Source organism: Teleopsis dalmanni, chromosome 1 (assembly GCF_002237135.1).
Source record: "Teleopsis dalmanni isolate 2A chromosome 1, ASM223713v2, whole genome shotgun sequence".
In the NCBI taxonomy this organism is placed as follows: domain Eukaryota; kingdom Metazoa; phylum Arthropoda; class Insecta; order Diptera; family Diopsidae; genus Teleopsis; species Teleopsis dalmanni.
Genome location: NC_051846.1, coordinates 41,042,918 through 41,055,940, shown reverse-complemented (window position 1 = coordinate 41,055,940; position 13,023 = coordinate 41,042,918). Strand labels below are relative to the sequence as shown.

Sequence of the window (13,023 nt, the reverse complement as noted above, 5' to 3'; positions counted from 1 at the left end):
GCCAGATTCGCCCTGCAAGTAATTCTACAATAAATAAAATATATATTTTTGTTGCAATATCTTAATTCGCTAACCATTACTGTGCCATTGTCAGATACACCAGAACCAGACATGTTATCTGCAAGCAGACGTTCGCTTTCTGGATCCGTCAATATTCTCGACATATCTGATTTATTTTTTAATATTGATTTTGAGCGTCTATGGTGTTCAAGATTTGGTGATGCGTCAATTGAATCTATCGATGAGGAATGTTTACTTTCAAATTTGGCTAAAAAAAAATTAAATTGTTATAAAAGTACTGCACATACGTGTACACAACTCATATACCTTTAGATCCAATATTCTGTATACCGAACAAATGCTGATTTATCAACTTAGTGGCAGTGGCTAAACTTTTGCCCGGCATAAAAGATGAACGCTTCTTTTTACTCCCGCTACTCGCAGGACTTGATTCTTGGCCCACATTCTCCTGTGAGACCTTTGAGTCTTCAAAACGTGCTCGGGGCTTTACTACAGTCCCCGCAGCTATAATACTGGAATGCATTGATGAAAAACTTTGCTGAAAACGCGTTTTGCGATGCTTTGGCACTGGGTTCTCATTAAGACTAACACGACTACCTCGCTCCTGTACCTCAAAATTTTGGTAAACATCATCCATAGGACTTAAAGCTCCAGTGGCCAAATTTCTTAGTGCTGTATCACCCGAAGCACTTTTCTTTACATGTGAACGTGACATACTTGTTGCACTAGTCGGTGGCAAGCCAACTACAAATCCGGTCGTGCCTATTGTTGACTCCTTCTCAAGCGGATTTATATACAAATTTTCCATGTCTATATCCAAAGCACATGCTTCATCTCCTAAATCCGCAGTGAGATCACCTTGTGATAAAAATGGATGTGTTTGGCAACTTGCATATGTATCCGAGCTATCAACGCTGGCTAAATCGGCATTGTTATTATTACTGCTGCTGAAATTGTTGTTGAAATTATTACCAAGCCCCAGAATTCCATTGCCGGTACTCATGGCCAATGCATTGCAAGCACCAACAGATGTTGTGTTGAAGTTATTGTTGAAGTTATGGTTAAAATTATTATTGGTACTGCTGGAGATAAAAGGTGGATAACGGAACGGTGTGTCGAGTGGCAGCGCTATTGTGGTCGATGTTGTAGTACCATATGATGAAGATGTTGAGGATGTTGATTGTGAAGTGGGTACAATACCAGTGGCAGTGAAGGGAGCCGACGTACGTCCTGCAGCATGTCCTATTGAAAATATAACATCTGCATGCGCTTCACCTGCTGTTACAGCAATAGCACCGGTTAATTGTTGTTGCTGTTGATTGTATAAATGGGTGGGTGGTGATATCAAGCCATACTGATCAGCATATAACTGTCGATTAGCTTGATTTGCGGCCATGCGCATTTCTAAGCAAATGGGTTTATGGAAGTCAGAAGTTGGAAGAGAAATGACGCCCTCCGCATCTGTGAATTCCTTGAATTCCTGGAAAATAAAATAAGAAAAAAATGTTTTATTAATTTTGTTCTCTGAAATGGTAAAAATCGTTAAAAAATAATAATAAAAATTTCTATACTTCCTTGTTTTTTATTTACTTAGTCTTTTGTGTACTCTCGATGTAGTTTATAAAAAATATGTCTCTTAAAGAATGAAGAATAATTCAAGTTAATACATATAAATTGAAAATTGCTTTATATACGTTTGTCAATTAATTCTATTATTTCTTAATAAATATGAACATTTCTATTTATAATAAATTTCATTTAGTTGAAGTTATGTTTTATATATTTTAATCTTATACTACAAAAAAATTTTTTTTCAATTTACAATGTATTTTAAAATTGACAGGCTTAACGTCAATATTGGCAGAACTATATAATATTAATATTAGAGAGTTCGTTATATTTTATCATGTAACAAGCTATCCGTAAGCTAATATTAAAAAGAAATAATGATATGTGTTTAGGGTACTAAAGAACATCAGAACTTCGCCGATATGCAAGTCAGAATTGTGCTTGTTAATTGTAAAATAATACATTTAAATACCAGTATTTTTTGCGATAAGAGAATCTGAATTATAATATTGTATATATCTGAAGAAGTAAAAGCTCAATTTCCTGTTGCTCGTAAATTATGTATACACTTGCAGTATTATCGAAGTGAAAATTGTGAAATGGAATTCGACTACAATGGTCGGAATCTATGTGGATATCAAGGCAGCGATTAAAGGATTTGATATTTATATATGTCATTAGCTTTATCATTGATATATGACTATTGTATGGTATTTTTAATAGAAGTTGAGTAAACTTATGAGAGATAATATATATAAAACTTTCATACTACAAAACAGCTCTATTTTAATTTAAAATCTTTTTATTATTGCAAAATATTCTTGTTGTTTAGCATTAAATACTAACAACTGTATGCCATCCTTGTTTTTGTATGAATGCCATATCTAGTCTATGAACAGTTTTGCTCAAATATAATTAATCGACTTTTATATGTATAAAATTTTCTGCAAGATCTTGTTTTGAATAACAATAAAATCAAGCATGTTTCTAATTTTATGTTGTACAGCAGACTATAGATCGCCCACAACAACGAGTGCCGATTATCACCTGACTATTGACCCGCCTCCTTATATTTTCCAATTCATGCATGAAGTGAAACTGTAGTTCCACGATTATGCAGTTTAATAATTTATATTTAACTGTTTCTACCATCAAAGCAATGTATTTAAAACAACCAAGCAATGTGAACCTATCATGGGTTTTAAAGGGACAAACATTGTTTAAACTAACGCTTGGGTTTATAAGTATTCTATGAACTGCGCTCTATCGAAAATCTGCCATTGTACGTTATTTACCAGATTTTAAACGTGGCCATATATATACTAATAACTCATTACGCTGTCGTCCAAATGAAAAAATTACACTGCAACACATCAGAAAAATTAACAAAATTGTTTTGAAAAATTGAGAAGTAAAGTTCTAGTTCATTAAATATATCAATGGAATATATGAGACTTATTTTACATATAAATTAATGTATCACTGTCCATAGGTTGTTGGTTTCAATCGCGATATTGTACTACGAACTACACTTCGAATGGCTTCACATTCTTCGTAGTCACCAGTTTTTGACACCAACGACTATTATCTGTTCGCATACGTTAAAAAAATATTCCAGGGAAAATGATATTTCTTCAATAACGAACTCATTGCCAAACCAAACGACTATTTTAAGGACAAATATAAGTCTAACAAGAAGAGTGTTGCTATTTTGGAGAACAGCTATAATAATTTGCCTTAATTTATATTTTCATAATTTAATTCCAGTATTTTTTAGCCGATGTGTTATTGCTCTTATAAGTTGATGTTCTAAAAAATTTCCATTGAAGAAATAAGTCTGTATCTAATATGGTAGTAATTTTCCTTACTTTTTATTTTTGGTGAATACAAAAAGTTATCTTGCATTTTGCTATAATATATAGGAGTCATGTACTATTATATGTATAAATTGAAATAGAAAAAAAAAAGTATTTTTCAATTTGAGTTCTTAGTTCAATATCTGTTTATTTTGCTTTACAATGTCACTATAGAAATTATTACCTCCTTCATAATCTATTTTGGGAAATTATTAAATTAAAATCAAATTAAGTTTAGTCTTAACATTAAAAATGCAGTTTTTTCATGTATAACCGATAAAAATTAGTGTTAAAAGGAGAGTCAAATTTTCTTTAATTTTAAATTAAACATATAATTTAAAATTATTTAGTGAATTTAATTATTTACGAACTTTTTTAAATAAATCTTGAAAATATCTTCCTCAACAATATAGTATTATTACTCATTATTATCCATTAAAATAGTTTATATATATAAAAATGATCAAAAATTTGAAAAAAGCATGCGAATCACACTTAAAATAGAAAAATTTTGCAGATTTGGTAAGTGAAATCAATTTTAATAGAAAAATAGTGTATTTAAAATATAAACTCACCTTTCTTATAAAAAATTCAGCTGTATCCTTTAACAAATTGCCCAAAGTACTCGTATGAGTTTTATACAATTTGCTAAACTAAATAAATTTAAAGACTAACTACTTTAAATGAAAAAATAATATTTGAAAAAAATAATAATAAATTATAAATTTTTATAATTAAATTTCTACCCAAACTATTACTAAGTACAGGAGCCATAGAAACATTTCCATTAAATGAAATAATTACGTTAATTAAAAAAACTCATTCTGTATTTGTGTGCATCATTATTTTTGCATTTAATTAAGTTTTTGTTATAATTTTAATAAAGTGACTAATGTATATCATTAATATACGATCATTAAACATAACGTGTATAAATATATAAATATATGAATTTCTGATTTTTAATTGTATAATTTTTATTTAATATTTTATGTAATTTTTTAAGTAAAAAACTGTGTACACTAAGTTGCAACCTTGTATTTGCTAATTTTAAACTAAAATTCTCTTAAATTTAAAGGTTTTTTAAACACATACAAAATGTTTTATAAAATTCTATGAATTTTTTATGTCTTTTAACTTTATACCTATATAAATACCATGCAAATTATATGATATAAGAAGAAATAATTTTTAATTAAAATTAAACATGTTTATATAAAGCTAACTAAATTTCGCTTATATCTTTTTATAGTTAAGAAAATATTCAATTAATATTTTGTTTGATTTCTGTGTGGTTAAACGCTATTTGCTCGCAATGGAATACATTCGCCTTGACATCCTTGAAATCCCTTTAAGAAATTAAAAAAGAAAAAGTAAATAAATAAAATAAAATTTAAAAAATATATAAACAAAATTTACAAAAGTAATACACGTAGATTGTAACTTACAATTTAATTGTACGTAGAGTAGTTGAGAAATTTTAGTGTTTTAAGCAAAAGAAAGATATAAATGAAAAGACAATTACATATTTACTATATATATATATTTGTACATAACAAATTTTGTAAAAATACATACGAATTGCAATATAGTTTTAAATACAAATCGAGGCTTATAGTATATTTAGAGCCCAGAATGAATCAATTATAGCGGTTCGATTGTAGTAATTGCCAATAATTTTTTAAAAGTCTTTAAAATTTATTGAAAAGTAATAAACTGCATTTGTTTCTATTTATAATAACACTTTGTTCATTACTTTACTTTACAATTAATATTATAAATAATATAAAAAAATGTATACTAAATCACTACATTGCAAGTTCTACCAAATTTATCGATAGTTTAATAATAAATACCTTCACTTATATATAATATAAGTTAACTTCCCCTCTTTCAACCATATTTTTCAACATTAAAAAATTTTTAGGTGACGGTGGTGGACGAGCTAACCTCTTTATGCTATACTCCTTCCCGTGAAATTCACACATACGATCCTGTAATTTTTATTTGCTTAGATTTTGTTATTTATATGCTTACAGTCTGTTTCTGGCGAAGGATAAAAGAGGGATATACACTACAGCAGGGAATAAAAGTACTTCTAAAACGTGAAAGTAATTTAATTTAATGCCAATTGGTGTTCTAAAGAAAATATAATCATGATTTTATCTAGTATATAGAAGCGAGTAATACTGAGAAAATGAAGTGTTACGAATAATTTTAAATTATTTAATTTTCAAAAAACTATAACTATATTCCTCTGAAAAATATTTTCTCTCAATTATACGGTTTTATATTAATTTTTCAATAATTCCGACAATTTTCATTTCCATACTTATAATAATCGCAATATTTCCTTTAATTAATATAAAATAAAAGAAATAAACGCATCGTTTTTCAGATATATCTAACACATATTTATTTAAGATTATCTCAATCTTCAAATACAATTTAAATATATTAGTACTGTATATTTAAGAATACAATTTAGAAAAATTTACATTAAGCTAACTAAAAAAAAAAAAAACAAAAAATAATTATTTATGAATAATTAAATACAAGAATTATTTCCAAGACCACTAATGACGGGTATTTGGCAATACTCGAAACACTTGTATGGTCAGCCAAAAATTCAATTATTTAAAATAATATAATAACTAAAATTTTTGTTGTTGTAGTTCACTACTGTTCGAAAAAAACCACATTAAACTAACTTAATAAACATTCTTCGTATTAGCTTACAAAGTTCAATTGAATTACATGAGTTCAAATGTGTTTCCTAATCATTGCCATTGAATATCAATTTCTTCAGTAAATGATACCAAACCACTTAATAACAATATGTCAACAACTTATTGAGTTCAGACATGTTAACCTCAAATTAATGTTAACATGTTAAGAACAGAAATATGTTAAGGTTAACATTGTTTGTGAGCACTTACAGATTTGCTAGTTCAAAGTCTAAAGTTTTCATCTTTAAAGAAATGTGTATTAGTTTAAAGTAGAAAATGTACAATGAAAAAACTACACATTGATTTTAAACTAAGAGAATTGTGAAAAGTTTATAACATTTTCCATATCTTAATGGTTAACCACTATTTATTTTTCATTTAATTAATTTGCTTTGAACGTACTGACACAAACGTGAACAGTAAATAATTGAATAGACACATGAACCATTTCTAGGTAATTTCTAATGAAACTTCTATAGTTAAAGTTATCCTAGAAAATTAGTTGTAGAGGTACGTGTGTTGGCCATTTTTTTGTAAGTAGTCAGAGCTTTATCCTTGTAAGATTTTTTTATATACTATAAATTTTAACTCCATGTTAAAAATATTGCTTGTAAAAACACTGCTGGGCTCAAAGCAACAGATTGTGGAAAATATGCACATACTTACATTTAACATAATTCCAAATTATTTGCGAAGAACCAAATCAAAGTTAGATACTTTGTCCAATATATATATATATAATATAAGATAATGTCTTATAATATTTTAAAAGTTGCTGTAATATCTCGATTGAGAAATAAGACAAAAAGAACAAGCTTTCAATGATAATATGATTATTTAATTTTCACAATAATTAAAAAATGATGCACTGATTAGGTGCAGAAATATTTGAAAAGGCAGATTGCTTTACCAAAAGGTCTTTTATAGACCCCAAACAATTCTGCTGAGGTAAGAATTCTTTCAAGCAGACTTAGACTTTTGAAAGCCTAAAAGGACATATGACTAGCAACTTATTACTTATGACTGACCAACTTATCAACCTTAACAAAGTTATTGTTATATAGTTATTAATCTAAGTAAAAAGGTTTGATGACGTATATCAGCTAACTAAGAAAATGACACTGTAAACAAAACTTGTCTATTAACCATAAACCTTATCACGCAAATCAAAAAACAGTGAAATATATTCCTGATATGACTAGAAACGTTACCAATTATATAAAAACTGGGTTTGAAATTTCTTTAAATTAGCTTAAATTAGGTCCATTTAGATTATTCCATAGAAAGCTGTTTAAAAGATATTCTTTGGTAGTTGAACATACTAATCCAAAATTGTAATAATATTATTCAAACCTTATTAATTTGAAATAGAACATTACTATAGAGATCCTCTAGTGTAATAGGCATAATGGTTAGAAATTATGAACTGAACTGATATTAATTTTTCCTATCGTAAATTTAGCTACATCTGATAATAATAAGATATTGATAAACAAAATTCTCTTACATTTAGAGCGCAGAGTCTTTAAATAATCTTTTTCTGTAATTCTACGAATTTGTTATTAATTTTTAAATTGTATCACTTTGTATGAATTATAATACGAAATAAAATAAAATAAGAAATAGTGTGACAATATGTAATAATAAAAAAACAGCCTTTTCGTTAACATTTCTATATAAAATCGAAAATAAGTTCAAAATAATTTGTTTCAGTATATTATTAAATTGGTTAAAAAATATGAATAATTAGTTACTAATTATTTTAGTGGCATCAACCATTTGTGACATCTTTTTCCGCTACATCATATGTATTTACAGTATACATTTTGAAATCTCCAATCTTATAGTTTTAACCTATTTGCAATAATTTTGCTAACTAAAAAAACTAAATACGCCATCTAGCGCCAACGAACATATATTTGGACATTGATATGGTTGATATATGATATTTGGATAGATGTTTGGATAAAATATAATATAAAAAATTGTTTACTAGCAATTTACTTTAGTCAAAAAATAAAAACTACATCTATTGCTACTAATAGACTATTCAAGAAACCAACTCTTTAAGAGAGTTAAATACAACCGACAAGACAAACATTGAGTACAATTGTAAAAATTTTCAACCCTAAAGCCGAATATCTTAAAACCTATTTGTTTTCATAACCTTTGTTATGAAGCAAAGTGGAATAAGTTGTTTAAAATATTACTGTCATGACTAAATGAGATGTCAAATAGATGTGCCCCCAAAATCGGAATCATTTTAGAATTTTAAACTATTATATTTAAAGCACAAAATTAATTTATTTTTTGCATTATTATTAATTAATAATTCTGTAAACATTAAAAATTCAAATACATGCAAATTTTAAATGAATAATAATATTATTATATACTTTAATAATAAAAACAGCAGTTATGTGCAATAGGATAACAACATTAAAGCCGGAAAGAACAGATATGTTATACAATTATTATTTTATGTACAATTGAAAAACAAGCACAAAAACTGAGTTTTAGTATCAGGAAAAGTTAGTATAAAGTACCTTCGTTGTGCAGAAGCAGCATTCAAATTCCACCGGTACATCCTGTTCCAAATTATCCATTCTCTGATTTTGTAAATTCTCTAGAGCCACCTGCCGTCGCAGTTCTGCTACTTCCTATAAAAGTTTTTATAGTTTTTTAAAGTTAACGTTTATGTTAAGAGAAGAGCAATTAAATTAAGAATGCAGTTTAAAGTAATATTTCTGTTACACAAAAGTAGTTAAAGTATATATAGTACACATATTAAGTTTGTAAGAAATAAAAAATATTTTCATAAAAGGCAATTAATGTATAAAGCAAAGTTATTTCACAAGAAAGTGCAATGTTTCAAGACATATTTACATAAAACGGGCATATACACATACATATTATAAAACAACATGCAAGACAAAGTTTAATTTTTTATTATTTTGACCCCAAATTAAAAATATAATATTAATTTAAGAAAATCTTATTGTTAGTATTTTATTAACTTATACATAAAGATTGTTTTTTGTTTACAAAATTTGATACCTACAATTCCCTTAAATTGAAAAATTTTAAGAAAGATGACTAAGTGTAGTATATACTCATTTATATATATATTTAATATCATTTATATTCAATATTCCTCTTTCGTACACTGAATGTTCAGAATAAGTTTGGATAAAATATTATCTAAACTATTAAATATTACAGATAATATTACTACAAATATTTTCATTTATAAAACATATGAAAAAAAGTTTATGGTCGAAAAGTGTAAAGAAATTTAAAATACATTTGGTTTCTAATTCCTACAGTTTCATCTATTGGGCTAAGTATTTTTCTAAAAGCTTATTTTTTATTGATTTTTGGTATGAATATACACTTTACGGACAGCGTTCACATATTAACTTCTAAGAAACGAACTAGTTTTGTAAATGTTTGTAGAGCAGAATATTTATTTTCTTGAATATCTGCGCTTTTTTACACTAAACTATATATTAAAGTACTTATACGTTGATCGAGTAGACAAAATTCTGTTTATCTAAGTAACTAAATCGTTTACTCTCTGTAATTCCAATATTGTCTGACAACACCGTTTCGTAGGCAAAGAAGATCTTAGATTTTTCGGCACCTCTTTTTTTTGCGTATATATTATTGTCACAGTGTTGTCACCGTATGTATATACTTGTGACAACTTTATAAATAGTGTTTCTTTTAATTTTTTTAAAATGAGTTAAGTGTACTTTTTTAATAATAAATGCAACTGTGATTAGTAGTAACTTCTTTCAATCTATGTAACTGTTTTCATTACAATCCTTTTAAAGTTTTTGATTATTTAATTAAATAATTACATTATTTTTGATTTATTCGTAAAAGCTAACGTATTGAAAAATTCTTTAAGCACTGGGATCAAAAATGAATCTATCGCCGCTAGTAAATTCATTGGATTTTAGTTTCTCAAAAAACTTGAAAATTTTTGTGAATGGAACTCTTCTATATTTCATTAGTTTTTGCTTACCAATTATCAGACCCAAGATAAAACCGAACATTTAACAATTAGACACTTGAATATCTCTATGTCTCTATAGCAGTATCTATCCTTCTCTGATTCTAAGACGAAAAATTTGAAGTTTTTGCAATTACTTATAATAATATTATAACTTTTGGTAGCCCCACATAGTATTCTTATGTCTTTTGATCAAAGTACTCAAGCACTCTTCTCTTTTCGGTGAAGAGTCGGACTTTTTTACAAGTACTTACACCTTCTGCTCAGATATTGATAATAAATACTATAATACAAATTATAGAAATTATGTTAATTTGTATTTTTTTTATACAATATATATATTGAATATTTAGTTTTGCTTATAAAAAATATAATTGTTTATTTAATTCTTTGAACATATTTTTTTATTTAACTTTTGAATTGATGTTCTTGGAAAATATTATTAAAAAATTATTCACTGAAATATCTATCAACTAAAATAAATAAAATTAAAAAAAAATTTTGTTCTTTGGTAATTGTTTTAAATAAGTTTCCAAAATTATTATAATTATCCTTTTGGGGAAATGTACGATGGTGAAGATTTTCTGTGTATGAATTTCAATAAAATCGTTCATATAAATTTATTCTTAATGTTCACTAAATGCGAATCGTTTGGCTAAGTAAGTAAACTCCATTTAGTATTAAAAACCATATTGTAAATGTTTTTAAATAGTGGCTGTGCTAATGATGATTCCTAAAGTTCTAATCTCAAGCCCAATTGATATAAATCTTCCACAATATTTAGCCGATTCAGATTATATATATATGGATCCCGATTTTAATGACTTAACAGAACTTAATGAAGAACTCAATCAAAAACCTAAAAAAAATTATGAATTTGGTGCAATACCACGAGCAGCTCTTATACCAGATTCGGAGTCATCAGCAAATGACGCCACAACTGAATGTGGTAAATTAATATTAATTTAATAAAAATAAGAATGATAAACATTGACAATATATTTCTTAACTATTAGAACCGGAAAAACCTGAGGATTCGAGCACAACAGAGTGTGGTAAGTGATAATTTATTTTGGTTAAATTGAATTAAGTTTGCAAATCATATTCGTTTACAGTACCGGACACAGAAAAACCAGGTTCGCAAACGTCTGGTAAGTATGAAACTACTTTACTGAAGAGACCGTATTATCTAAAGCTAATATTTATTTGTAGCTCCAGAGACGGAAAAGTCAGGAGCAACAACTACAGAATGTGGTATGTGAAAAATAATATTAAGATGCAAAAAGATCAAAAATCATGTTAGCTATCCTGTATACTTTTCCAATTTATAGTACACTAACTGATAAAACATTAAATTATACCTAAGCTTTATATATGTTTCACTTCAATTTTAATAAAGAAAAAAGTTTTTCACATATTATGTTTTTACAGTTCCTGATACAGAAAAGACGGAAAAACCGGCCCCAGCAGAACAGACGACTACGACGACTACAACAACAGAATGTAGTAAGTATATACTTCATTAGTTCAGCCTATTTGTATATAAATATTCAGATACTTGAGATTTTCCTGATTTGTGATACAATTCACGTAATTATTATCCTAAAGTATATTATAATTTTAGTACCAGAGACACCTGCATCCCAAACATCAACAACGGAATGCAGTAAGTGGTACTTAAAAAATAAAAGTTAGCTTTTAATTAATATATATTGATATCTTTAGTTCCTGAAAGTGAAAATCCGCCAGCAAAAACAGGCCATCCGCTTGAAGAGAGTAGTTCCGGATCTCAAGCAACTAGCACTGCTGGAGGATCTCAAGCAGCGATAACTGCAGTTCAAGGAGCAGAAGCTACAACTACAAGTAGCATGTCAAAAGCTGATGCAGCTGGAAATGCTGAACACGATTTGAAGACAAAAGAACTGCATACGTTAATACAACAATTATACGTAGCGCAAGCACGTGTACAATTGGAAGCCACGGAAATAAAAAAGTCACAGGCAATTGCGAACTCTGCGCAACAGGATTTGGAAGAGGCAGCAAATAGAGTACGAACTGTTACCGCGATGCTGCAGAATGCTCAGCAAGAAGTAGCTGCTTGTGCAATTCGTGCTCAAACAGCCCAACTACAACTGGCAGCACATGATCAGCTATTATTTGCTGCCCGACAGGATGTCGATGCCCTCTCCTCACAAATGGTGGGATTGCAAGCAGCAGAAGGTATTTCACCACCTAAAATCAGTTTCGATGTATCAAGCCTCATGGAAAAACTGAAACAACCTTTGGCTGAAGCTGAGAAGCCAACACCTGTGCCCACTATAATTAATTTACCTGTACCGGCAAAACCCAGACCAGTAAACGACGAAAGAGTCGATGAGGAATATTACTACGATTAAAGTTTAAGTTGTTAAGTTGTGATATGAAATATTTCTGAATGAAATAATTATGATATATAACAATATATTTATTATGATTTCAATTTTCTTTCTGATTTATGTATAATCATATTGTTAACTCTATCGAATTTAATATATTTAAGATATTATTTAAACAGTAATATTGATTATTTCACTGCCTACAGATATTTATGTAGACGACGTAATATTAATCATTTTGGAAATCATTATTCTGTGATCAGAAAAAAATATATTTATATAACTCATATAACTCCTTAGATCCCGTGTTTAACCACCAGTCAGCACCATTTATAGTGTACATAATAGATATGATTTTTATAATATATCAACCTACAACAATACTTGAGATGGATATCATTAATAATTCAGTTCTTTGAGTGACGACACCATTTTCTGGTTGAAAGATATATAGT

At 27.9% G+C, this 13,023-nt stretch overlaps 2 protein-coding genes across 3 annotated transcripts in view; one reads left to right on the top strand and one right to left on the bottom strand.

Moving 5' to 3' along the window:
* Positions 1-8,939, bottom strand: part of LOC119680047 (uncharacterized protein DDB_G0271670-like) — a 9,606-nt gene extending 667 nt beyond the window's left edge. The window contains exons 1-4 of the mRNA XM_038092675.1: positions 8,722-8,939; positions 328-1,501; positions 75-268; positions 3-24 (exon numbers count right to left, since the gene is read on the bottom strand). Of these exons, the coding sequence (XP_037948603.1) occupies positions 3-24; positions 75-268; positions 328-1,501; positions 8,722-8,781 (1,450 nt within the window). The 5' untranslated portion in view covers positions 8,782-8,939. The remainder of the gene's footprint in view (positions 1-2; positions 25-74; positions 269-327; positions 1,502-8,721) is intronic.
* A 1,776-nt stretch (positions 8,940-10,715) lies between these two features.
* Positions 10,716-12,648, top strand: LOC119668741. Of its 2 annotated transcripts, none has more exons than XM_038078351.1 (8): positions 10,716-10,852; positions 10,906-11,142; positions 11,210-11,248; positions 11,309-11,344; positions 11,406-11,447; positions 11,625-11,699; positions 11,818-11,859; positions 11,919-12,648. In XM_038078351.1, the coding sequence occupies exons 1-8, from the start codon at positions 10,834-10,836 to the stop codon at positions 12,587-12,589; spliced, it is 1,161 nt and encodes a 386-aa protein (XP_037934279.1). In that variant the 5' UTR covers positions 10,716-10,833; the 3' UTR covers positions 12,590-12,648. The 2 variants fall into 2 exon arrangements, with proteins under 2 accessions (XP_037934279.1, XP_037934280.1); XM_038078352.1 differs by having other exon boundaries at positions 11,412-11,447; positions 11,919-12,647.
* Positions 12,649-13,023: the final 375 nt, after the last annotated feature.

Excerpts from the sequence above, each read along its gene's own strand:
- LOC119668741 (XM_038078351.1), top strand. Across the intron at positions 11,143-11,209 it reads TGACGCCACAACTGAATGTG|AACCGGAAAAACCTGAGGAT; the intron begins GTAAATTAATAT and ends CTTAACTATTAG. Across the intron at positions 11,249-11,308 it reads TTCGAGCACAACAGAGTGTG|TACCGGACACAGAAAAACCA; the intron begins GTAAGTGATAAT and ends ATTCGTTTACAG.